Below are 27359 nucleotides of genomic sequence, written 5' to 3'. Positions count from 1 at the left end.
TCTATTTTGAATAATCAAAAGCATAGAAGATAGATTATTACAATGGAAAATTGCTTCTAGTCTATTACAAATAAATGTTTGAATATCTCGTTAGGTAAGAAGGTATTTTTTGTATCTATTCAATCCAATTCCCACAATACATAATTATAGTATATATCTAAAGAAGAAAATTTTAGAGTATTATAACAATACAATACATTGTTAATGTTAAAATTTCTTCCTATTATGTTGCATCCGCTTAGGTGGTCATGTGCCTACATGGTTATAGACTCACATATGCTAGGATCATTTTTGTTATACAATGAATATTATGTTGATGTAAAAATAGATAAAATATTTATAAAAAAAATTCTCTTTCTTCATGACTCGCCAATGCAATCACTAATCTATTGATTTAATACTTTTTCTGAGTGAAAAGACTGAGCCTATTTTTACAACACTACTTAAAAAGCTTAAGATATAGTTTAAAGTAGTTAAAAAAGACAATCATAGATAGGTTTCATCCTTTTCCTTAACTTAGGGTTTCATCCTTTGGATAAACAAAAAATTTGATTTTTATCATCAAATACAAAATTATTGCAGGTAAAAGAGTCAATCCAAACATTTTTTTTCTACTTCTTCAATATTTAAAAATAAGTTATTACTTATTTAGAATATAAATTAGATAAGAAAAATGACAAAATAGTTCAGGATGAATGAACTCGTTTTATTATATGAATTAGTTAAGATTTAAAATTAGTTAAAAGTTTTGACTTAAAAAGAATCATGTTATTTGATGATTGTATTAGTAGATAGTATTTTTTTATTAAATTATCTTCCTCATAAATTTTTAAAGGATTTATCTTGTGACATTCAATTTCTTAATTTTGATATTGTTTTATGATGTACATATATATTCATCATGAAGTTTATGGGCACTAATTGTGACAAATGAAAGAATATTATTATATTAATATATATTATATATATAATTATAATTTATTAGTTAACAAAGGCAAGATCTTTAACACAACTTTCAAAGGGAAGCATTCTGGTGAATAAAAAAAATCTTTTTAACAAGAATGTGAGCTTTCCCTTGACATATAATCTGCTAATAAAAGAAATAAAGCATTGTGAAAATGATAGTTTAGTTATTTGTGATTATACTGACTGAGCTGGAAAATGTCTAAATTTTTTAAGCAATGACATAGGTGAGCAACCTCATTCTCCACCGTCGTGAGACGAGGGATGCGTGGATCTCAAACGTTGGGTCATAGTATTCTAAAGATTTGATAACTAAAATTATCTTACATATTTCATACATTGTTTTAATTCCGATAAATATATTAAAACAAATTTCAAATTAAGTTCCTTTATCCATTTTCCAACACTTAATTAGCATTAAAATATGCCAAGAAGATGCGAAGCGTAATGTTCTAGAATTTTTATTTTTAGAATATTATTAGAAAATTATAATTTATAACTTGAGTAATTTTAATTTTAACTACATTAGTAGACATTAGATAATTTATCTTAAAAATCTCATAATAGGTATTTATTTATTAAATATTAAGATTTGTTAACTCAAAATTCAGGCTTGTTGATGTTTATTTGGTTATCATTGAACCTTATATTTTATTTTTATCTCCATCCAAATATATGAACGGGAGGAAATTCATTTGCATAACAACCAATACCAAATCCTACTAGCATGAAGGGAACACAAGTTCTAGAGCATTCCAATGTACGACAACAATACCCATCCACGGTTGAAATCGAACGGTCCAGATGAAACAGAAGCTTCAAGATCAATGATCAAACCTCACAGCTCCTTCAGCATTGTAATAATAAAAACCTAATCCCTCTCTCACACACTTCCCTCGACGACTCCACCTTCGTTCGTTATCCATAACAATACTCCTCAACCCTCCTTAAACCCTAGCCACCATTCAAACCAATTCGATTGAATTAGCGAATCCATGGCGTCCACCTTCTCAGCAATGTCCTCCGTTGGCGCTTACAAGCTCTCCTCCTCCGCTTCCATTTCCTCCTTTCCTTTCGCCGGTGGCCGCCGCCGGAGCAACAGTGTCGTTCTCTCCAGGCGGAGCCGCAACGCTAAGGTCTCCGCTATGGCTAAGGAGTTGCATTTCAACAAGGATGGCACCGCTATTAAGAAGCTTCAGGTACTTTGTGTTTTACTTGCTGTGAGTTGTGACTGTGAAACGCGCGTATTGTGATTTTTGTTGTTTGTGTTTTGCAGAGTGGTGTGAACAAGCTTGCGGATCTGGTTGGGGTTACTCTTGGTCCTAAAGGAAGGAATGTCGTTCTCGAGAGCAAGTATGGTTCACCCAAAATTGTTAACGATGGTGTTACTGTCGCTAAAGAGGTGCGCTTTAGGAGCTTCTTTTGAATTTTGTGGTATTATAGTATTTTGAATTTATTTAAATTTAATGTTTGAGTGGTTGTTCTGGGTGAATTTTACGGTGGTTTTATTGTTGTTTTGTTGCGTTGGGTTTGAAAAGGTTGAGTTGGAGGATCCTGTTGAGAATATTGGTGCAAAGTTGGTGAGACAAGCTGCGGCGAAGACGAACGACTTGGCTGGCGATGGAACCACGACCTCGGTTGTTCTAGCCCAGGGTCTTATTGCAGAAGGTGTTAAGGTGGGCTTGTTGTTTGGTTAGAAATGTGGAATGGATAATAACTACTTGATTTGGATTATCATGCAATTGGGTCACGGTTTATTTCAATTTCTGCAGGTTGTTGCAGCTGGTGCCAACCCTGTGCTCATCACTCGTGGCATTGAGAAGACAGCGAAAGCTCTTGTATCTGAGCTAAAACAGATGTCAAAAGAGGTGACACTTGTTTTGTCGTACTTATCTCTGTCCGTGGGTGTGTTTTAAAATGTGCTTATTAAATTGGGTGTTCGAACTTCGAATTTCTTTTCATTTCTTATCATATTGTAGTGTTTCATGTAGTAATTATGTCACTCACCTTTCTGTTTAGATTAACTGTTGTGGTTGGGGATGATTGCAGGTTGAAGATAGTGAGTTGGCAGATGTGGCAGCAGTCAGTGCAGGGAACAATTATGAAGTAGGAAATATGATAGCTGAAGCATTGAGCAAGGTTGGTAGAAAGGGTGTTGTGACACTTGAGGAGGGAAAGAGTGCTGATAACAGCCTATATGTTGTTGAGGGGATGCAATTTGATCGTGGTTATATCTCTCCTTACTTTGTTACTGACAGTGAGAAAATGGCTGTTGAATATGAGAACTGTAAGGTGCGGCATTTTATTTTTCAATTTTCCTCTAACTCATTATTATAATTAACTTCTTGGTATTTGCTTATGATTTTGTATTTTGTGTATGTTGGGCAGTTGCTGTTAGTTGATAAAAAAATAACAAATGCTCGGGATCTTATTAATATACTGGAGGATGCCATTAGAAGTGGATACCCTATTTTGATTATTGCGGAGGATATTGAACAAGAAGCTCTAGCAACTCTCGTGGTGAACAAACTTAGAGGATCACTGAAGATTGCAGCACTTAAGGCCCCTGGATTTGGAGAACGCAAGAGCCAGTACCTTGATGATATTGCCATCTTGACAGGAGGTCTTTAATTTAAAAAATTTCATGTCTCTGATTATTCTGTTTGATTTGGTAGTGTTTATATGCTTCTCTCTATCTTTTTTATGTTTCCTGCTGTTGATAACATTATATACTTTTTGGTTGGCTTACAGGTACTGTAATCAGAGAAGAGGTTGGCCTTACTTTGGACAAAGCTGGGAAAGAGGTTCTGGGACATGCTTCCAAGGTGGTGCTCACCAAGGATACAACCACAATTGTTGGTGATGGAAGTACCCAGGAAGCAGTGAACAAGAGAGTTTCACAAATTAGGAACCAAATTGAGGTATCTTTCCATCTCTTTTCTCCCCACAACATTTTTCATATTTAATTGAGGCAAGTTTAGGGTTTCATGAGTACATTAAAGCATGACTTAATGGTATACTTAACAAGGGAGAAATGTACTTTAGGGTTTTGGATGGCACACATGCTTAGATAGTTAGATACATTTGCATTTATGCATGTGAGTATGCATAGTACAGATGGCAGAGTATGTGGACAGCTCATGTTTCACGGTCTAACAAGTAACAATGTATTAAATATTATTACAGGCTGCAGAACAAGACTATGAAAAGGAAAAGCTGAACGAGAGAATTGCAAAATTGTCTGGTGGTGTGGCTGTGATACAGGTATCAAACTTTCTGAAATATGGTTATATACTAGTTTTGTAATCTGCAAGGCATATCAACTAGAGCAATTTTTTACATACATGTGTAGGTTGGAGCACAAACTGAGACAGAGCTCAAAGAGAAGAAATTGAGAGTTGAAGATGCTCTCAATGCTACTAAGGTGACCATTTCTTTCCAAAATATTTAGTCATCATCTTGGATTTTGTTTCTGTGATCTAATATCTTGTTGACTCTCAGGCAGCTGTTGAGGAAGGTATTGTAGTTGGTGGTGGGTGCACTTTGCTTAGGCTTGCATCAAAGGTGGATGCAATCAAAGATAGCCTTGATAATGATGAAGAAAAAGTGAGTCATTTATTTGATATGACAAGGATAAATGTTTTTTGAATGTGGTGATATTTTCTTGGGTACTTGGAAATGTTCCTGACTGTTACAATCTGTTAATCATCGAATGTTTATTGACTGGCTTTGAAACCGTGTTTGATATTGCAGGTTGGAGCTGATATTGTGAAAAGAGCTCTTAGCTACCCTCTAAAATTAATTGCCAAGAATGCCGGTGTAAATGGCAGTGTTGTCAGTGAGAAGGTACCAGGATTTGCTCAATTTGGAGTGTCAAATTGCCATGCGATTGTACTTGTGATGATGATGTGACTTGTATTGTGATTAGGTTTTGTCTAGTGACAATCCAAGATATGGATATAATGCTGCCACTGGAAAATATGAAGATTTAATGTCTGCTGGGATCATTGATCCGACAAAGGTGATTTGCTGATTGAGCATCATTTGTTTTTAATTTACCCACATGTGATTTATTGCCTCTCCAGTTGCAGGTTCAAAATATCTGATAAATTGGACTTATGGTTTGTGTAATATGTGGGCATATTTATACTGTTATATTAGACTTTTCATGCTCCAACATCATCAGGAATGACAGTTATTTGAGAACTCAATGTTTCGATCTGGGTATCTTATATCATATGTGATTTGAATTAGCTTTGATTTTTGTGCCAAACGAGCTTTTTAAATGATACGTGATACCTGAGTGTTTCATACTGGGGGGGGGGGGGTGGTATAAATGGAGTTGTTTATATTTTTTCTTCAGTCTGGGGCAATGTAATTATAATTTTCATCTATCGTAATTTTTTATAGATTTCTCTCCAAGGAAGCATGGTCACTTCAAAATAAAAATCACATTGTGTTGGTAACTTGTGATTTGTTTACTCTTTTTGTATTTGGGGTATAAATGTTTGGTTTAGTTTATTTTGAAGAAGAAATCATTTATTTTTTCCAACTTTGTAAGAGAGCTTTTGGAAATAGGCAATTATTTCCTGGAACTACCCAGACATATCTATCTATATTTTATATTTTACTTTTTTAACTTTTATGCCAATAATTTATTATGTCTGACTAATGTTTACAATATTTTATATTTGTATTACGTCTAACTAATGTTCGTTTCTAAACATTGATTTTCTCTTTTCACCTAATTGATCTTATAGACGTGTCATGTTTTGATATTATTTTAAGTTCTTTATAAGTTCTTCCAGACGGGGCTTTAACCATGAACGGGTCCATTCTGCATGTGTCTGCTCTTCCCATATATATAATTAGATATTTATGCTTCATATGAAATTTTTAAAGTTCAAGATTCTATTCCTTGGTCCAGGTGGTCAGATGTTGCCTGGAACATGCAGCCTCTGTGGCCAAAACCTTCTTAATGTCAGACTGTGTGGTTGTTGAGATAAAGGAACCCGAGTCTGTTCCTGCTGGCAACCCCATGGACAATTCAGGTATGTAGTTTAAATGGAGTACTAGTTGTATCCCACGCATTTGCTATGCGGTTATATTTATACAAATAATTCAAAATCTTATTTTAATGCTTACGAATCCTTTATTAAATGAAGAAAGTATCATTTATGTTTCAACATCATAAATGTATGTATTTTTTCATTTAATACATACTTTATAAAGTAGTAGGAATATTGTTATTAAGCGGATTTATAGGAGGATATAGCAACTCATTCACAGGTTTGAGGCTTGGATACTTTATAATGCTTTCATTAGAGATATATGATAGAAGAATTAGGGTCTCTAATTGGCTTGATAGGAAGATATAGCAATAGTCATTACGTGTACGCAGAGGTGTGAAAAGATAAATTATACTAACCTATTTGGCTGACCATGCGTTCTTCTTTTCTCCCAGGATATGGTCTCTAGAGCAACGGCTGCTTCCGTGAGAACAATATTTTTTCCCCCTCCGATGAAGTACAAAATTGGTAGCTATTTTATTTGTAGCAACAAATCCAAAATGTACTACGGATACCTGTAGTGTGGTGAACTAGATAGTGATGCCCCCTTTATCTTTTTAAAGTTAATAATCTACAAAATTTTGCTAATTGAGATTTTACGTTTACAATAATTTTTTCTCTTTTGATATTATTTGTGTCTAGTTCCAGACGCAGTGGGAAGAAAATATGCAATTTAGAATACAGTTAAAGTTGTATTTGTTAAGTTCATAATAATCAAATGTCACGTTATTCTCCCTTAAGCAGGAAAGACAACGGCAGTAGACGTGAATTACATAAATTAAGACGGTTAAAATGCTCTAGTATTAAAAGCTACGCCTACCAATAATCTATTAGTGTGTTTGGATGGGTTGAATAAAGAGATTGCTTTAATAATTGATTGTATGTAATAAGTTGTGTTTGGATATGTTAGACTAAATAATAATTTTTTGATTGGGTTTTATAAAATAATTATTTTTTCATGGTAAATTTAGAAGAAAGATGTGAAGTAATAAACAATAGTTAATTTTGATTTAAAAATGATCGATTATAAGTAGTATTATATAAACGAATATTAATTAAAAAATAAGTTAACACCTTTTAATAATAGCTTTAAAACTTGGCTCTTTAAAATAAGGTGTGTGTTTGTGTGTGTGTGTATATATATATATATATAATCAAAGATTGTAAGTTGAGTTTTTTAAACAATTATCAATCAGAAATAAATAACGCTTTTATAATTCTTTTTTACATAATTCACAAAAATAATGTCATCCAAAGTATTCTGTCGTGGGAAGTGAAATTCTCCTCATTTATTATTAATCACATCGTAACAAGTTATGAGGTATGTTTTAATTGTTAATGCATCATTAACATTATATGTTATTATGTTGAAATAACATTAACATTTGACATTTATATTAATAGTTAAAATTTATTAGACAAATATGGGTTAAATATATTTTGTCTTTGTAAAATTATTAAAATTTACTTTTATTTTTTATAATTTTTTATTTTAGCTTTTAATAAATATAAAATAGTTAGAATTAGTTTTTATAATTTTTTGTTGTGGTTAACAGAATTCAACATTATCATACTATTTAAAAAATTAATTTTTTTATAAAATTATCAAAATTTACTTTAGTTCTTACAAAAAATTTATTTTAATATCTATTTATGATGTAAGAAGCTACTAAATTCTATCTAAGAGATGCGAAATAACTCTATGACTAGAATATTCTTTTTAGTTTATCATATGTATAATTTTTTTTTTTTTAATTTTATTTATTCAATACTTTCTTCGTATATTAGGTTTTTGAAAAAGTAAAAAAATAATCTAAAATTAAGATTTTATCCGAATAATGTTGAGTATATTATAATTTTATCCAAATAATTAAATAAGGTTTCATCCACAAGTTTATGATCTATTTTATATTTAATGTTTTAAATATTATAAATTATTATTATTATTTACTGTTATTTAATATTATTAATATTTATTTTTATACATTTTAATTAAAATTTTATTATTAATATTTTTTAAAAAAATAATAAATATTTTAAATATAATATTTAAATCCATTCTATCTAGAATCCATTCACAACACTGGGTGCCAGCGATGTGCATTTCTCTCATTCAAAGCGACAGTTTAGATGTATTTCACCATTTTGTGTGCAAATATGCTATATACTTATTCTTTATTGGCACTGTATATAATAAGAAGCTAATGAATAGAAGTGGCAATGAGCAGCGAAAGCTAAAGGATTGGGCTTTGAATCCCTTCTTCTGTAAAGTGTCAGTTCTATGGACCGGTTCATTTCGAATTATAAAAGAATAAAAACAAATAAAACTCTTTTTAGTGAAAGAATTTTGAATTATAATTGTTCTTTGAATACAAGGCCAAAAATGTATATATATTAAATACAAACTGCTTAACAATTACCTATAGAATGAAGTTAATTCAATAAAAGTAACTAAGTAACCAAATTAAAAAACAGTTGGCCATTTTATCATCTAATGCCCGACAAGTTGGAAAATGGACAGTTATGGCTTTAGTAAGCACATCAACTTTAAGTAAAAATGAAATAAGTAGAACATGAAAAAGACTAACGTGTAGTTTTTCTCGAGCAAGATGGTAACTGCTTTGTCTTTTAATGAAAAATATTGTTGACTCCTATAAAGACATGAAATTCTTCTCATTTTGCACATATATATAAAATCTGAAGTTTTTGAGATTAAATCAAATCTAGAGAATTCAAAGCTTTTTAGAAGAATTATTGATTTTATCAAGAATGTCCTCATTCTTATGACATATCTTCTATCATTTCTTTCCTCTTTATTTCATTACTTGTTAACTTATGTTTTGCATGTCCATGAGAGCATGGATTATTTGCTTCACTCACCAAGATTGTGTGCTGTTTTCTATAAAATTCGTGTGGAGTGAGGAAATTTACGCAAAGTCGATTTTCTTTTAAGTGTTCTTTGAAATTGGGGAGCACATGAAAAATGAACTTCTTGTCCTTGTCGTTGAAAATGGCAAGAGGTAAAGTTTACCAAGCACTTGCCTGTTTGGAATTGTTTTAGCTAAAACAAATTATGTCAAATATATATAATAAAAATAAAAGAAATTGTAGAAAAAATAACTAAAGATTTTAAATATGTTTAATTTCTATTTTAAAACTATTTTTTAAAATAAAATATAATTAAAAACTATTTTTAAAACATAAATCAAACATGCCCTTACAATTACGACTCGTACAAACAAATTGATGACTTTCACTTTTCGTTGGAGTTGGATATCCTTTGCGAAAATACACTGTTTTTTAAAAAGTGCTTTTCACAAATTATTTATTTTTCCTTATTTTTGTCAAGTTATTTTACATTTTACAAGCCTATCAATGAGCGTAGAAAAAGGCGATGCGATTTTTTTTTTTCTGTCCATAATATGATCCGGTTGAATTAAACAAGCATAACGACATTGAAATTGAAATCTTAATATGATATTCATATAAAGAAAAAAAAATCCTTTAATTATTTATCTACTTTTTGTATATTAAACGAAATTTCTCATTTTAAAACTATTTTTTCTAAAATTTATAAAATTTGTATATAATTATATAATATATTTTAATTTAATAATACTCGTAAAATTTGGATGATCACTGTACACCATATTTCTTTATCATCCATTTCAAAACAGTCGAATTCAATAAGAACTTTCGTTAAATGCATTTTATTATGTTATTAGGTTAATATTTTCAAATCCTTCCGGCAAATGTAAATATTTTATTACAAGTTTTTTTTTTCAAAGTAAAAAAAAGAGTATAAAAATAAATACATTTTTTTTAATGAAGTCTGCTTCTTATAAATGATCAAGAATAAAATCCAGCATTATATGTTTTAAATTAATAAAAATTAATTGAAAATAAAAATGTCTGTGAGTACATGTGAATGATATGCAACTTTGAACACGTGTCACATTGAATTGATCACCGAGTGCGGGTACATATACCTCAAAATCATCTGGTTTTGCTTATGTGTGCATGTCTACCCAACAAAGCAAAGCGTTCAAAGTTATAGCCAATGTTACATGTATCTTCTCCAAGTTTCTGTGCAGTGTTTGGAACCGAAGCAGACACCTTCTGGATGGATATATTTATATAATGTTGAAACTTGTTGTGTTGCTCCCATATCACTCATTTTTATAATGTTATAGTTTGGTACACTGAGGCACATATTCTCAGAGAGAGTGACACATGGTTCATCTCCATTACCAAATGCGTTCGTTTTCTTAAAACAATAATTTAGAGAGGGTTTCCCGCAAGGAATTTTGGATGAGTTATAGGACCACACCATCCACTCTTGCTAGAGCCAAATGCATCTTATTATAAGCTTTTTTTATTATTATTATTCTCCAATATATTCGGCGGAGTCCAACAATTATGGATCCAATAAATCAGGAAACCTTACCCCTTAACTTGGAACGTTCCTAACCTTTGAAAGGTTACAAGAGCTACTATGATTTGATTACATATTCAACAATTTGCAAGCTCTACAGCAAAATGGGTTTTTTTTCGTATGTTGAATATTACTTTTAAATTGTCGTCAACAGCTATGATTGTCACCCCAATATTGAAACTCTCGTGATTTCATAGCAAGTGGTGCTGCATTTTTCTTTTTCGCAGTTTTTCACAATTTCAAACTATATGACAAGTGTAATGTTATGCATGCTACAGATGTTACACTATAGTGAGAACATTTGCATATACGATAGACTTAGCTAACTTTGTTGATGTTGTTATTTAATTTTGCTAGCTGTAATACTAGGGAAGTTCTTGTCATTTGGTCTTTGTATGCAACTTTTTTCCTCTGAAATTTGTGACTACGGCTTGTTTGCATACACTCCGTTGCTCATTTATAATCATGAATTTTGATTGCAAATATTGTCCTTCCAAATGATTTTCTGGGAAATGTTGGGCTACAAATTGACTTCTTATACTATGAAAGGGCACGCACAAAAAATTTAATGAAAAGAGAAAGGTTTAGCCTAAATTCAGCTGTTGTGTGTGGACTATGTTCAGAAGCTGCGAGGTTCATGAACTTCTTGAAAAGAGAGTACGTCAAGTCCAGTTACATCTGCATTCATCTATTTACTCTCTGTACTAGTTGTAAGTAGGCTGGGTTAACATTAGATTTTAAGATTAATTTTAAATACCAAAAAGTAATAATTTTTTATTAATATATATATATATATATATATTATTTTTTATATAATAAACACTTACTTTTTATTAAGAAAATATTACTTTTGATAGCTTAAAATCAATTTTATAAGCAAATGTTAATATTTTTCCATTAGCATGTGAAAGTTGCAATTTGAGGTTGCAAAATGCAAATTGCAATGCTAATTATTTAAATCATGGGCTCACCTATAATATATAGTGTTTTGTATTAAATTAAGAAGAGTATTAGAAACATATTCTTGTTAATAATTTGTTTATTATTCACTGAAGTTTATTACAAAAATATATAAAAATATAAGTGAGAATTATTAAATTAAAAATAAGACATATTTTTTTGAATTTTAATAAATTTTGTCCAATAATAAATAATGTGTTTAAAATTTATATTAAAAAAATATTACTAATAATTCTCTTAAACTAAAGTCATGCAAGGAGGCAAAAAGAAAATTGTTATTAGTGGTGTGAAAGAAAGGATCATGTACTAAACATCATTTGGTGCCTAATTTTGTAAGTTATTTTTGTGGGTAAAATTGAAGATAAAAGGGAACCTATTGAAAATGTTGAATGTGGGAAGAAAAGTATACAACCTGAATATTTAGGCATACGTATGCGGCTAGTTGATAACAGAGTTTCCATTATATATAATAGTGCTTTTATAATTCTAATCAAATCCTCAAGCTTTGATGGTGCTGTGTGTGAGTCAAAACTGCAGAAATTTAGTTACGTGATTGGATGTGACTTCCTGGAGTTTATTAATCAAAGTATATATATCTTGAAGCAATAATTTTTTTCTCTAAGATTAGCAAAACGACACAAGTTAATTCTAATTTTCTCTAGTCCTCGTACTAATTCAGGAATGTTGTACACTTTCGGAGGTTTAAGAAATTCAGTTGGTACATTTTTATATGTTTTATACAACCAAATGCTTTTTAGGTAATCTTATATCATGTTGCTCGTCATCCTCCATTTCATAACAAGATGAAAAGTTTTCCATTTACGTGCAATTTTAAATCCATTTGCAGCACTTCATTTCTCTTATCCACTGGCCAGTGGCCACCTAGGCTGACATTTATCTGATTCTGAACCAATTATCACATTGCTGCCTAGCATATGAAAATCACAAACCAACACCCAATAAGCAAAATTAATAGAAAAATGCTGATCAATATTAAGAAATTAAAAGTAATTTTTGTTAAAAATTATAATAATTTCCTCTTGATTTTATAGTCAGTACCCTAGCACAAACCTAATAATATTGCGTCTAATAACATATAATAAAATTGATAATAATTATTTATTCATTCCTTAGACTGCTTTTTCCCTCCTTTTCAACGGGTTTTCCATAAAGCCCTCTTTCGGATATTTGCTTAGAAATTAAAATTATATACGCACACATGACAATAACAAGGTGTGAAGGTTATAAAAATGCAGAACTTATGCTATAAAAATTTTGGGTTATTGAATTTTTTATCGTAAAAATATTTTTGGGTTTAGTTTGCACGTAGTAATCAGTGGGTCAATTTCAATATTCCCCTGTGCATGTGCAGGGTAGAGAGTGAAGCTTTCAGACGTTTCTACAGTAGAAAGCGGCGTTCTCGGTTTATATACGAAATATTAGTCAATTCTGTCAGTGCCTCTTAGGAGTTTGGAATTCATGTAGAAAGGTGTATTTAGAGGCATCGTGGGTCATAGCAGATTCTTCCAATTTGTGGCTGTGAGAGCTTCACAAACACAGCATTAATATCTCACTTTTGGCTGCATATGAGCGTGACAGTGAAACCTTGGTGAAAAATGCGGCTTCCATTTCACATTCTTTAGCTAGTTTTCGTTCTTTGGTTCCTTTTTACCATATAAATCAACCTGAATAATATTGGTACTTTTAATTTGGCTTTTAGGAAATTAACATGTTGTATAGGAAGTTCAAGAGAATGGGCTTTGAAACACACCCATCTCAACAAATTTTAATAATGTAGCTAATATATATTACCTTTTGTAATTTGAATTTTGACATGAATTAACCAAAAGAAGATGTTTATGTGAAGATGGGGCCTATTGTGAGGAAATGAATATAACATGAATATCCCCAAAAATATCATTTCATTTTTCAACCCCAACGGAAACAGTAAAGAGATATTATTCTTAACATGGAAAGAGCAAGGCAGGCACCTATCTTATCTAATAATAACACCAATGTCGAAATCTGTTAAAAGTGACTCCCAATAATTATCCTATTGACGTGATCCAAGAATGTCTGGTAGGTGTAACCGATGACATGTGGCACCTTTCAATATCCTAAATGTTACATTCTGTTAATAAGCTCACATATAGGAATCATAGCCTTGTAATGCTTGAATGGCTGCAACTTGCAAAGTTTTGTTGGTAATTTCAGTAAATTCCCTCTAAAATTTACATATCTAAGGGCCTAGTGGTTAATACTATGTTGTCAATATTACTTGCTTTAGTGAATAAATGCAATATGCTAAGTTTTTTTAACAATTTAATGTAGAAAACAATCTAGTTTTGTGTCTTCGAATGTTGTCGTATTATGATGACCGAGTCATTTTCCCCCCTCTTTTGCCCTTAATTTCTTTCGGTTAATTGAGCTAAACTTTTGGGGGAATCTTGACCACAAAAGTTGCTTGTAACAACAACTATTGATTGTTGGATGTAAGCGTAGCTTCTTACCTTATCCTAACAAAAGGTCTAGTTTTTGTGTGGTTGAAATTGATTTGTAGTCCAAGGGGCAGTTGTCGTGTGCATCAGAGCTGACGCAGTTTATAGTTATACTATGCATCTCTATTAACACCTAATAATATTATATATAATGATACCTTGGAACCCTCTAGACCAATAGTTTCTCAAATTTCACATTAGTTCCTAACGTCTATTTTTTCCTCTCACCATAAATGCTAAAGGTATTGTAAACTAAGAATTTTCTTTATTTTTGTGTGTGTGATTGACTGGATATATATGATGCATCTTACATTTATAATAACTTACTTAACAATTGGTTTAAGAAATAATGGAGGAAAATGAGAATAAAATTAATATAATTCCCAATTCAAAGTTTGGCAACTTTAAAAATGCAAGGACCTTCTAGGTTATTCGACTATTTTGTAAATAAAAGGGATGTGAAAAAGATGAATCAAATGATATACATACTCTCGTCCGAAAACAGAGAAGATTAATTATTATTTTTTATAGTATAACAATGTTAACTAAAACATTTTAAAATTACTTTAAAATTGTACTTCATCCCCTATATTTTATGATATTTTAAATAATACTTTTTGGATCCATACCATATCACTGAGTGTGTTTAAGAAGTTATTTAACTTAGTGTTAGTTTATTTTAATGTTAATTTGATTAAAATTGAATGTTTAAACAAAATTATTTTATTAGCTTATTTATATTTATTTAAAGTAGCATTTAAGCTTATAGTAAATATATAGCTTATTATTATAATTATAATTATTATTATCCTCCATTTATTAAACAAATTATGTATTGTTTTCTTTAATATTATACCATTTATTTTAAGTATTGCTCTATTTATATTTTATCTTTAAGAAAAAAAATGATACGAGTTCAAAATTTACTAAAACACTTAAACCATAATTATCTAAAGTTATATTTTTATCTACAAAACTTAAAAATATAAACATGTCATATTACACTCATTAACTAAATACTAGCTAATTTTAGGTAATAATTTTACATCAATTCATTTAATAAATTTTTAGCTAAAAATCATCTTTTCAAGTTGTATATCAACTATTTCTTTTTGCAAACATAGGCATTGTATTGTTATTTTCTTAATTTTGTACATATTTATTTAATTATTATTCTTTAACATTTTTACATAATAAATTAAAATTATTTTAACACATAATGTATAAGTGGAAATAAAATTGAAATTTTAAAGGAAGATATGGACCAAAAGATAATTATTGTTATAACAAAAATTAAACTATAATACAATAGGAAAATTAAATAAATTAAAGTCTCAATTCATGAAATATGAAATTTCCCACCCAACCGCAACAAAAAAAGAAAGAAAATTTTTTCATTCCATGAAATTCGGCATGAAATTTAATTAATATTTCATACTTGTATATTTTTAGAGTACTCTAAAGTTAATCCTTCAAAATTATAAGTGTAAATACGTTAAATTAAAAAAAATAGTTACTCGATCAATAAGTTCCTCAATGACTTAAAATACTAGTATAATAGACTTTTAAAAATTATATTATCAAATTAGATAAATGTCACTATTTTTATCTTTACGAAACAGCGACATAAAATCTTTGAAGGATAGGTGACGACTTAAATTTTGGAGAAATTAATCAAAGGACAAAATCTTTAAATGATTGTACTGATAATATTTTAGATTCTTAAATAAATGATTTAAACATCAAATATTTTATCCAACGTGTTTATGCATGGAATTTTAGGAGAGCAAAGCAAGTAAATGGTTTACTATTATTCTTAGGAAAACACCAGAAAATATTTATTTCATATAATAAAAAACACGAAATCGAATCACTGTTGAACGTAGCCATCGCAACATTAAATTGTGCACAATATCTTCTTGTTTATTCTTCCCATATGAAATGGTTGTTATCGGCCACTCATTGTGTGGCCGAATAGTAGTGTGAGGTATTCGATGAAGCTGCAATTGAACCATTGAACCACAGCCATAGAAGTTCATGAGATAGTATATGGTACGAGAATATACAGTAGCTTAATTATGTGGGTTCAAAGACACATGGGAAATTGTGTCAATCTTCAACTCACTTGGAAATAATGGCAAGTTGGTTACCATTACTATCATATGTTTATTTATTTCTTCCTTCGTATATTTAATTCACATTGGTCATTCATGGTACCGTGTCAGAATGGTATGCTGCAAGAGAAACTAGACTATTGTAAATTTGTAATAATGTTTCAATTTAGGGACATAACTAAGACATGGAATTTCCACATGTAGGGTAGATGATATTTGTTGACTAGAATATGAGGAAAATCACATAAAATATGAAGTTAGTGTAATTGAGACGAGACAGGATCCCAAGTTAATGTTACAATAATATTACAATATGTTTACTTGCCAAATTGGAAGTGTGGAACTTGAACATTTCTGCAACCTGCCACCTTTTTACTGCATAACTCATATTGCGTGACTATAAGTATATTTAACTCTTCATTTGATTACTCTTTTGGTAGGTTTAATGGTTGGAAGCCAACTTATAAGACAACGAAATGTTTAATGTGGTTACTTGTCAAATTAAAATTGTAAACACCAGTTTTATTTTAAAATAAATTCTATTTGTATTGTTTCTTTATAGAAAAAGAGATAAACAAAAATTAATATGATAGATAGAGTAAAAAAATATTTCTCAAAAAGTACTGTATCAAGAATATAACTCTTACTTTTATGATTAGTCATTCAATTTGTATTCACAAAATGTAACATCATAAATAAGTTTTTTAAATAATAATAAAAAATTGCAGAGAGGAAATCACGTGTAGCATGTCTTAAATCTTAGCAAAGCTTATGATAATCTTTATAAATTGATAAGGAAATTAAGGTAAATAATATTAGCTAAATAATTTGTACGCAGCACTGGCCATTTTTGTTGACTAACCAGACAAAAAACACACAGCATGTGTTAAAATGCATATCCAAATGACACATTCATGTGAAAAAGAAAAAATGTAGACTGAAACGGAACAAAGTCTAAAATACAGATCCGTTCTCTCCTTAAATTCTTTTTTTCATTTTTCTAGAAAAGAACAAGTTATACTCTGCAATTTTAGGAAGCTCTTAAATTTAAATTCTGAGGATTTTATCTCATTACCTTTTACTCTCTTTAATTTCTCTTTCCACTTAAAACTACAATACAAAAAGAAAAAGGACAGTACACGTAATAAACTTAGGTTAGTCAATAAAATTGTAAACAATGGTTAATTTAGTCTTTCAAATTTTTATATAAATTTGTTAATCTTTAACTTTATTAAATATTTAACATTTTAGTTCAAGCAATAATTTTTCTTATAACAGCATTCATTTTATTATTAAATGACATTTACAATATCAAAATATAGTCATTGAAATGACTCAAAACTTCCTTTTCTTTTTAGCCATGAATTATTTTTAACTTCTAATACGACTCTTCTATTTCAAAAATCATCTTTCCCTTTCTCTCTTCTCTTATATTTTCTCCGTTAAAATTTTAAATTGTCATGAAATTCGCTAAATGCACTTCAACCATGAGTGTTGTGCTCCACTTCTTCTACTTCAAGATCTCCCACATGCTAAATTGGTTCAACTCGAATTCTCCTTTTAGTCATTGTGGCATTATCAATAACAATAACAATGAGCTCCATACTAGTTATGATAACGATGCTGAGATTAAGGAGGTGGTGAGAAGAGGAGGGAAGTGTGGATTTATGAATGGGGAGGATAAGAAGTTTTGGAAGATGACAACAAAAATAGAAGAGAGAAAGAACACAACGATGATAATAAAAATTGATTAGATTAGTTTTTAAAAATATGTGAAAAGTGTCGTTTTAATATCAAGAATTAATATTATAATAAAAAAATTTATTTAAATACTTGACATTTGACAAAGTCAATAAATAATGAACTCATTTTAAAATTTTATAGACTAAATTATCTTATCTTTACAATATTAGGGACTAGTTTATTTTGATTTAACTTATTTTGTATCAAAAGTACACACTAAAAGTTTGTGTATAATAAAACTTTTTATTAAAAATTATAGTATTTAATCACAAAAATTAGAAAATTTAAATTTTAAAAAATTATTATATATTAAGGTTTTATTAGATGTTCTTAAATATACATTAAAAAATTGTTAAAAGTTAAAAATTGAGTATTTAGAAAAAGAAAAAACTGACGGATAACTAACTTCCACATAAACGAATTGGGGGTTGCCAGGTGTTGAACCAAAATCAACTTTATTATTGATATATAATTGTTGGTTCCCTTTCCTTGCACAGAAATGTCCAATTATATGGACCCAAAACCAAAGATTCATCATAAAAGATAAACCATAAATCAACTTTAGTCGAAGCTTTTTCTTTGGGGGGGTTAGTTAGGTGATTATGATTGAGATATATATAATTTTCCTAGAATTGTGTCCCGGGAAGGACTACATATTTTGTATGTTGCAATTGCAACTGTAATTTGTACCACTTCATGGACAGTGGGCATGATGTTGAAACAAGCCATGACAGAGTCTGACTCAAAGCTCAAGTTGGCTATAACATCACTATACAAGGCACAATGGACATTCCTTCGCAAGATAAAAACAAAAAAAGACCATGACATGCTGCACTATGAGTGAAGGAAAGCACAATGCAAATTGCAAAACCACTGAACAGACTACAAAAGACATGCCGAATCACATTGCTACAAAAACAACTAAGGGGAAATGCCCATAATCCTATAATGACTAATTAGAGGGACTTTCATGTTACAAGTTGCTTGACATGATGAAAAGTTTCATTTTAAGATGAAAATTTGCATTGGGTTGGACCCTCCAAGCACAGGCACACTTTGACATGTGGAGAGCCCCCTCCACAATAATTGAAGCAAATGAATAAAAGCATCGTGTGTGTTGTTTGTCAGACTTGTGTGCTCTATAGTTGTGTCAACTTATTTTCTCCACAATCTACCAATAAAACCCCCCCAATTTCCTTGACTTTTTAAAGCTCTTTTTCTCCTTTCATTTCACCAATCCAATGACAATTAAACATTGCCATAAATATCATAGCTTCATCTTCATGTTAAAAATCTTGCTTGGAACTTCCAACTTGCAAGGCTTTGCAAAGTTGACTTGCTACCTGAAGATATTCTGGTCACGATTTGACAGTTATTTATTGCCATGTGTATCTTACTCTTAGTTTCACCCTATGGCAGGCAGAAGTTGCTCTCCCCCAATTGTTTGCTTCTCATTGGGTACTCACGATTTCAACATGTGCTTGCAACCAATCTCCCCTCACTGCCACCATCTTTTGCAATATCTACATAACTTTGAACTGATGAAGACGTATTCATCCATGCTTGATGCAATTTTTTCATTTTATTCTGATTTAACATTAGGGTACCCACTAAAATCATTACACTTCCAATTTTAGTTCCACTAATTATATTACTAAAAATTTATACCTTTGGTTGTTCCCTCCGAATCTCCAAAACTTATTATAGTTTAGGGTTTATTTTTCAAAAATTATAAATTTAATTTGTTCACTTTTTTTCTTATAAAAAAAATATGTAGTTCAATTTAATTTTTATCAATATTCAATCATATTTAATGACTCAATTATTTATACTTAACTAATTATAAATCAAAAGAACACTTACCTTTGTTTGAAAAAGAAACATAATTTATATTTTTAAAAAGAAAAAAAATTGAATTTTTTTATTATAAAGATTATTTTTTTCCATTAACTTTCCTTTCAACCTAACAAACAAAAATATTATCTGTATTTTTCCTCACATTTTTTTTTCTGTTCAAAACAAAAGCAATAGATTTTATCACGAATTTCACCAGACACAGAATTGAGTACCCTGACTGACAAATAACAAAATTTCAGAACTGTTGACCGATTCTCTTTTTTTTATTCCACGTATTAATATATGTTTTTTCCATTAGCGCAGGCCACATCAAGCAAAAAAGCACCTAATAAGTGAATTCAGCGGTCACTTTTTTTTTTTTTTTAATTTGTTCTCACATACACAGCATCTAACAAATAAAGAAAACAATATCCACAGGGGCGTCAATAAAAATAGTGATGAAATAAGTATTATTCCTGATATTTACAACAGAAAACTGTACTTAACAGAAGTTTACAGAGCTGAAATGGTAAACAAACACATAGTATATCACATTCTATAGTGTGATATATATATATACCCTTTTTTTGCCCAATACTTACATGCAAATCAAGTGAAAGAACAAGCAGAGACCAGCTGAGCTTCATTGCTAACTACCCAAAAGCTACAAGCTGGTCCCCAAAACCTCTTCACTCAGTAAAACTAACCCCAAATTAAAAAAAAATAAAAATAAAAATGCAGAAAAAAAAAATCTGCTTTTCTGTAAACAATATGACAGAGGAGTAGATTCCGGGGACATATCTGCAATCATCCCTCAGATAAACCTCTCCTCACAACCCACCCCACCAATCAAGCTTGCTTCCTCAACTCCTTGGAGGGAATAAAAGTTCCATGGAAGCCGTAAGGAACCCGCGAGGGAAGCTTAATAGAAGCTTCAAGCTTCAAGTTCATGGCATTCACAATCTGCAACTCCGATTTCCATTCCTTCTCATCATGGACGAATGCCAGAATATAGCCATCATCTTCCCTCTCTGAATTGATGTCCCTGGGAAGAAACAGAGGCTCTCCACCGAACCTCTCTTCTCCATACAAATACTTCTTGACTTCACCACTGAACAAATCAACTTTGGCAAAGCCCGAGACTTTGGGCCAGGGCTCGGCAAGAGCCAAGTACGCGAACTGCGTCTTTCTGCCTAGCTTGTTTCGGTTGACCATGCCAGCCTCCAAGTTGACCTGTTGGGCCTCGTCGATAATGGGCCTCCGAGTGGACTCGCCGGTCTTCAAGTTAAGCCTTATCTCCGACAACACACTCTTCAAACTCTCTTCACATTCGTTGAAAATGGAGTCAGCAGGGGTCATGCAAGACCCAATCACAACAACTTCGTTGGTCTCAGGCTCCTCCCACGCGTTCCAGAGATGGAAGCAAAAACACTCCGGCGCGTCGATCCACTTAATTGCACTCGCGTCACGCGCATTCTTCTCCAAAATCCCGAACCGCGAAACTTTCTCTTTGTCGTAAACAACGGGTGAACCTCCTCTTATCATTTCGCTCAATTTAAACACCACCTGTTGGTCGGGGATAACGACCAAATTCTCCGTTATGGCGAAATCGTGCATCATGGTGGGTTCTTTAAGGGGGATTTCCACGTCGGGGGATTTAACGCCGTCACTGGAGAAACGGAAGTACTTAAGGTAAGGCTTTTGAACCACGTCGTAGCTGAGAGCGTAGAGATCGCCGTCAACAGGGTCGACTTTGGGGTGTGCGATCATTGTGTTTTTCAATTGGCCGTTAAAGTCGTAACGCCCAACGGTGGTTAAGTCTCCGTTCGTGGTGACGTGGATGTGGTAAGGTAAATCGTCTTCAGACATGGCTAAGAGGTGGTTGTTGAAGTAGACGAGGCCAGCGTTAGCGACGCCCATGCCGTGAGTTCCGTCGAGGAGGCCGAAGAGGCTACGCGCGTAGAACAAGAGGAGGCGAGCGATGCCGGAGTGCCCGTGGAGTTCGCCGATGGCTTTGGGGAAAACGGGTCGCCCCAGGGCTTTTTCTTGGACCAGCCGTTGGGTTTCGGTGAAGCGGCACGCGTAGCTGGCGGAACCGTCTTTGAATTTAACGGCGTGGACCATGCCGTCACCGTCAAAGAAGTGATGACCGGCTACCGGTTCGTAAAGTGGGTTGGCGCCGTTGCGGACGTAGACGCCTTCAATGCATTTGGGGATTTTTCCGGTCACCGGGAGGGAGTAGTGGACAGGTTGCTCCGGCACTGGAGCGAAATTGCCGGCGATTTGGACTCTTGGGTCGGCGGTTTTGGGAAGTGGGTGTTGGCGTTCGTGGGAGACTAAGGCCGTTTCGACTAAGTCTAAGGCCGTGGATGCGGCTTGTTGCAAAAGGTTCCACCTTTGGGGTAATGGTTTGGTGTCGGAGGGTGGAGAGAGAGGTTGATGGGTTTTGGTTGTGGTGGTGGTGGTGGAGGGTGGTTGGTACTGTTTGGGAAAGGGGAGTGTTTGGAGGGAGCACGTGATGGTGTTGGGGGAGGAGCGTTTTTTCAAGGTGATTGAGGTTGTGGGAGAAGAAGTGGAGTTTAAGTCTTTGAAGGGGGAAGAGCATGATGAAGGGAGTGTGGTGTTAATCCAACTGTTTGTTGCTGCGGATGATGCCATGGTGTTGAGTGGTTCTCTATTTTCTGGTTGTTGTTGTGAAGCTGTGTTTGTTTTGGTACAAGGAAATGGAAATTAAGAGTGTTGGTGTTGGTGTTGTGGGCTATGTAAAGAGTGAGAAAGAGAGAGTTGGGGAGAGTGGGGAGTGAGATATGGGGTATATATAGTGGGAGAAGAAGGAAGGAATGGAGGTTCAACTGGGACATGTAGGAGGAGACCACGTGTAGGATTAAGAAAATGGGAGAGGGGACTCATAAAAGGTAGGATTGCCAATTAGTGATCAAGACAAGGTGGGGTTCAATGCGGGACATAGCTGCGTGATACAATGCCACGAATCCCCTCTTTCGTTTTCTCTCTCTAGACTACCCAATGCTTATTATATGTGCCTCTGAATATTATATTTGCAAAATAATAGGGGATATGATTATAATATGGGGAAAGTTCCTTAAATTGAGAGCAATCACACATGACAAAAAACGGTAGAGAGAGAGAGAGAAGAGAGCGAAAAAGAAAATGAAAGCGGCAAAGGGAAGAGTGTTTTGACGATGGTTCTTCTTTCTCTATTGGCCCATTTAGTGTGCAAGAGGAACTAATGGGGGTAGAGGATGAGTTGGGCTTTTGATTCATGGCTTTGCCTAATCGCCTTTGAGTGTGGATTGGGTGAGTGGGGAAGCCATTTGTTTTTTGCACACGTCTAACCCCGCGTCGCTCCCTCAATGAGAGTGTGACTCCCATTACACGTGGCCAATTCTCTCCGTGTCTCCTCTTCTTCTCCTTCAAATCTTTGGTCACATCACTTCCTTTGCCCCACACGCTTGCCTCCCCCTTAAACCTTCCTTCTTCCCTCATCTCTTGCGCACGTTTATGGTTTTACTATTCCAATTCTACCTTTATTCATCTCTTCAATTTCATTCTTCTTTCCTTTTTTAATCCCTATTCAAATTTTCTCTATATGCTCCCTCTCCATTTTCATGCACAACATAAATTGCCTAATTTTTAATTTATTGACTCTATCATATTTTAACATTAATTTTTCGCATACTTTTCAAATCACCCTTCGGGCAATTATTTTTTGAGGCATACGAATCACATTAACTTATAATTAAGAGATACCTTCTATCTCTCTTTTCTTAATTTTCGTTCCTCATCTGTTTTAATAAACTAACTGTAAGTTGTAAGTTGCAACTGGGTATCTAAATTCTTGTTCTGATTATTCTCTTGTGATGAATAATTATTTGTAGAACTAGCATACACTATATTGTTTTTATTGTATTGAAAGCTTATCCAAACCCGGAGAAGTACCGATGAATAAATATAATAAAAACAAGTCTCAAGCTTTGATGCAAAATCAAGATTATATGCATCCTTCCTATTCCTTAACTTTTTTAAAGTAATGGAGATAGCTGGGTAAACAATATTCTTGTTCTTTGGCAGGATTAATGTTGACAAAAATTGACTCTATGCTACGTGTAAGGCTATGTTTTGATTGAAAATAGGTTACGCTGGTTCCATTGCTAGACTTCATGAAAGGAGTCACAAAGGCAATTAGATGCTATATGATATTTTTCCTCACCATTTAATACAGAAAAAATTGCACCTGACTAAAACCTTTGTAATAAAAGCAATAAACAAAATGATGTAATGCATGATGCAACAAAACAATGCACCATTAGAAGAGATATTTCTTCTTTCTTTATATCTAATGGCCAATGGGTAATACATCATAGTCATAACATACAGAAGCTCTGGTAGCATCTACCAGAGTGGACCAGGCTGTAATGGAAGTTTTGTGTTGTCAGAACTCCATTTGCAAAGAAAGGAAGTAACGAAATATCGATAGGCATTTCAAACTACATAGCAAGATGAACATATATAAGGGAATAATTGAGACATATTATAACTTTCAAAGTTAAAGGTTAAAGTTCCTTTCACATTCAATCGTTGGATTCTTGGTTAATAAATAAATTATATACCTTTTCGTTTTCTTTTAATTGATTATGGTACCACAGTTCAATTTGATCGCTGAGACCATGTTAGCTCAAAGCCGTCACAACAGAGAAAAATTATCCTAATAATTTATTCAACATGTTGGAAACCTTATTACTTTACAAATCATACGTTAAAAATTTGATTAAACTATTTACTCACATATCTATTGAAAGATGTTTAGATAATATATTACCTTCCATTCTTAATTGTAAAATCACACTTATTTCACTTGATATATTAATATATAGGACTGTTAATTTAATCTATTTTAATATAATGAGCATTTTATACTTTCCCCCCCCTCTTTTTGTGACTTAGTATCGTCAGTAATTAATTTTAAATTTGGATTATCAACATTGAGAATTTAACAGATAAAAATAAAATTGATATCACTTTTTAAATATTAAGGGATAAAATGATATAAAAAGATAGTAGTACAAAAGATTAAGTAACCTAAAAAAATATGCATATTAAAAAGTTTAAATAACATAAAAAAAATATAAAGAATAAATTAAAAGAGCGGGAAACTACATAGAAATAAAGTGTAATTTATCTTAATAGTATGATGTTTCAAATGGATCTGAATCGCCTGCAGTTCTAGCGAGAACTGCAGGCTGCAGTTTTGGATTTCTTCGCTTAAGCGAATTTTGGTAAAAAATAATTTTGGCTTAAGTTAAAAAAATTCACTTAAGCCAATTTTGCTTAAAACAAAAAAATTCGCTTAAGCGAATTTAGAAAGAGTAGCAAAAAAACTAAAGAAGAAGAGAGAAAGGGAGGCTGGAAGGGAGACCAGAGATGGGGCAAGAACACAAGGGAGAGGAAGAGCGGGAGAAAGCTAATAGAGAGAAGGGAAAAAAGTTAGATGAGGAGAGAAGACAAGGAAGATGAGTGGGGGTGAAGCGGAGGGGAGGAGAGGAGAGCTAGATGATAAGAGAAGGAGAAGGAGACTGGGTGGGTCGAAAGAAAAAGAGATGGGGAAGGGGAGGAAAGAAAAAGACTGAGTGAAAAAGTGAGAGGAAGAGGGTGGGTAGATTGAAAAGAGAGGATAAAAGAGGGAACCGAGAGAACGAAGCATCTTCTTCTTCTTGCATATTTTTGCTTAAGCGAATCTAGATTCGCTTAAGCAAAAATATGCAGGAAGAAGAAGATGTTACAGTGTATTTTTACTTTCAAATTCGCTTAAGCGAAAATATGCAAGAAGAAGAAGATGTTGCAGTGTATTTTTGCTTTCACTTAAGTAAATTTTTCTGGTTTAAGCGAAATTGGCTTAAACAAATTTTTTTAAGCTTAAGCCAAAATCATTTTTTACCAAAATTGGCTTAAGCGAAGATTTCGCTTAAGCGAATCCAAAACTGCAGCCTGCAGTTCCTACCAGAACTGCAGGCAATCCGAATCCGTTTAAAATCAACTAACTATTCAATACCTTAGAAGTTGATGAGAAAGAAAAATATTTTTTTAAATTTCATTTATAATTATTCACTAAAAATAACAAGATTTCGTTTATATTAAAATATAGCATATATTAATTTTCAAGAGATGAGTGTAATTTTAAAAACAAAAAATATATATAATTTAAACATTTTAAAGAAGAAAAATGGCATTTATTTTAAATTTGTTAAAATTTAGGTATAAAAATCTTAAGTTATTAAGCTTGTCTTAAACATTACTTCTTACAATTTAGCAGATGTAGGTTTTCCATCACTGATATGATTTTGCTTGTTATTGAATGTGTATATTATTAGCTTAGAAAATGGAAAAATGAATGTGTATATAGTTTTGAAAGAAGCAGCCGCAAGAGAGCATAGCAGTAAAATAATATTAGGATCCATAGATGATTGAAAAGTTGGTGATAGTAATAGGTAGCAAACATTTTAACTTCAATTCTGACCAAGCGAGAGATTAATTATTGGGCAAACTATATACCTGCGATAAAATTATTAGTTTATGTCTCATTTGGGAGACAAACAATGGCTAGGTCCCCTACGAGATTTATTTTTATTTAAATGTTAGCGTATCTCCAGCAGAAAGATTTTCCTCTTGTCAAGTACATTATATTATTATTATTAGTAATTAGAGAGAGATGGTTTAAACGAGGGAGTTTACATTGTTTACTAATAACTCTCTTTCGGCTTATCATCATTCATGGGTGCTAACAACCATATCCTCTCCTTATGTTTTGCCCAATAAATAAAATACTTTAATCTATAATATCGAATATTTCAATTTTATACACACTCTTTAATGTCATGCATGACTCTAAAATTCTTCAAAAGGTTTAATTAAAAATAATTTAGTGCATTACAATATATTTTAATAACTGATTTTGATAAAGATGACTACCTTTTTCATATTCTATGTATAAATGCATAAATTAATACAACATTCTTAGGCGACTAACGTGTCGGCTGCTCGTGCATGCTACGCAGTCCATGATCTAATCTCTAATTTTTCAAATGATTAATGAGACTGTTTGTTTATTTTTTATGGCCAAGGAAGTTTTTTTGTTTTTAACCGCCATGCGCACCATTACAATTTCCTTGCAATTTTATATTCTTTCATTTTTATATATGCCTTTTTAATTTATCTATTATTAAAAAAACGCATATTAAACTGAACCTTAGCATTACCACATTAATCAGATAGTCGGCAGGTCCGTTAATAATTTCACACGATTGAAAGCAACAAAGATAGATTGTCAAGCCTGGTCATAATTAAGTTTTGGACTAATTTTTTAAATAATTAAACGATTAACACTAACTTAACTCTCACGAATTGATGCACAATCTAAATTTGACGCGTCCTTCTTTGCCTGATAAATAAATATACATTAATTTTAAATTAAACTAATGGTGAATATATTATAATTTGTTCCCTTTATTTTAAAAATCAAAATTTTGAGCCACTGGGAAGAGATTATAATGTGGTTCGAGAGTCCATGATTTGTATTAGGTTGGCACATTCTCTTGGGATTATTGTTGTTAATGTTGGTTGTTATATACGTAGTGATTCTTACAGCTCTAACGCGTATGGGGCTTTCTCAAATGCTCTTCTTACGTACTCACCAAACAAACCGACCCACTTAATTTGGGGGTTCATG

General features: G+C 32.2%; 2 protein-coding genes across 4 annotated transcripts; one reads left to right on the top strand and one right to left on the bottom strand.

Moving 5' to 3' along the window:
* Positions 1-1667: 1667 nt before the first annotated feature.
* LOC113856419 (ruBisCO large subunit-binding protein subunit beta, chloroplastic) lies at positions 1668-6768 on the top strand. Of its 3 annotated transcripts, XR_003502887.1 has the most exons (15): positions 1822-2162; positions 2240-2365; positions 2502-2639; positions 2736-2831; positions 3013-3255; positions 3352-3586; positions 3715-3884; positions 4150-4227; positions 4316-4387; positions 4465-4569; positions 4717-4809; positions 4892-4984; positions 5891-6014; positions 6428-6500; positions 6675-6768. XR_003502887.1 is itself a non-coding variant. In XM_027488218.1 (14 exons), the coding sequence occupies exons 1-14, from the start codon at positions 1959-1961 to the stop codon at positions 6439-6441; spliced, it is 1791 nt and encodes a 596-aa protein (XP_027344019.1). In that variant the 5' UTR covers positions 1668-1958; the 3' UTR covers positions 6442-6616. The 3 variants fall into 3 exon arrangements, 1 of the variants encoding a protein (XP_027344019.1); XM_027488218.1 differs by lacking the exon at positions 6675-6768 and having other exon boundaries at positions 1668-2162; positions 6428-6616; XR_003502888.1 differs by lacking the exon at positions 6675-6768 and having other exon boundaries at positions 4469-4569; positions 4717-4984; positions 6428-6616.
* Positions 6769-20337: 13569 nt separating this feature from the next.
* Positions 20338-22490, bottom strand: LOC113854419 (9-cis-epoxycarotenoid dioxygenase NCED1, chloroplastic). Its single transcript, XM_027485379.1, has one exon. The coding sequence runs from the start codon at positions 22274-22276 to the stop codon at positions 20468-20470; it is 1809 nt and encodes a 602-aa protein (XP_027341180.1). The 5' UTR covers positions 22277-22490; the 3' UTR covers positions 20338-20467.
* Positions 22491-27359: the final 4869 nt, after the last annotated feature.

Source organism: Abrus precatorius, unplaced genomic scaffold (assembly GCF_003935025.1).
Source record: "Abrus precatorius isolate BTA unplaced genomic scaffold, Abrus_2018 Scaffold11, whole genome shotgun sequence".
NCBI lineage: Eukaryota > Viridiplantae > Streptophyta > Magnoliopsida > Fabales > Fabaceae > Abrus > Abrus precatorius.
This window is presented reverse-complemented; position numbering and strand designations above follow the sequence as displayed.

Bases quoted from the DNA above. Each gene is read 5' to 3' on its own strand.
- LOC113856419 (XM_027488218.1), top strand. From the start codon at position 1,959: ATGGCGTCCACCTTCTCAGCAATGTCCTCCGTTGGCGCTTACAAGCTC. The intron at 2,163-2,239 runs GTACTTTGTGTT...TGTGTTTTGCAG, and splicing joins CCGCTATTAAGAAGCTTCAG to AGTGGTGTGAACAAGCTTGC. The intron at 2,366-2,501 runs GTGCGCTTTAGG...GGGTTTGAAAAG, and splicing joins GTGTTACTGTCGCTAAAGAG to GTTGAGTTGGAGGATCCTGT.
- LOC113854419 (XM_027485379.1), bottom strand. From the start codon at position 22,276: ATGGCATCATCCGCAGCAACAAACAGTTGGATTAACACCACACTCCCT.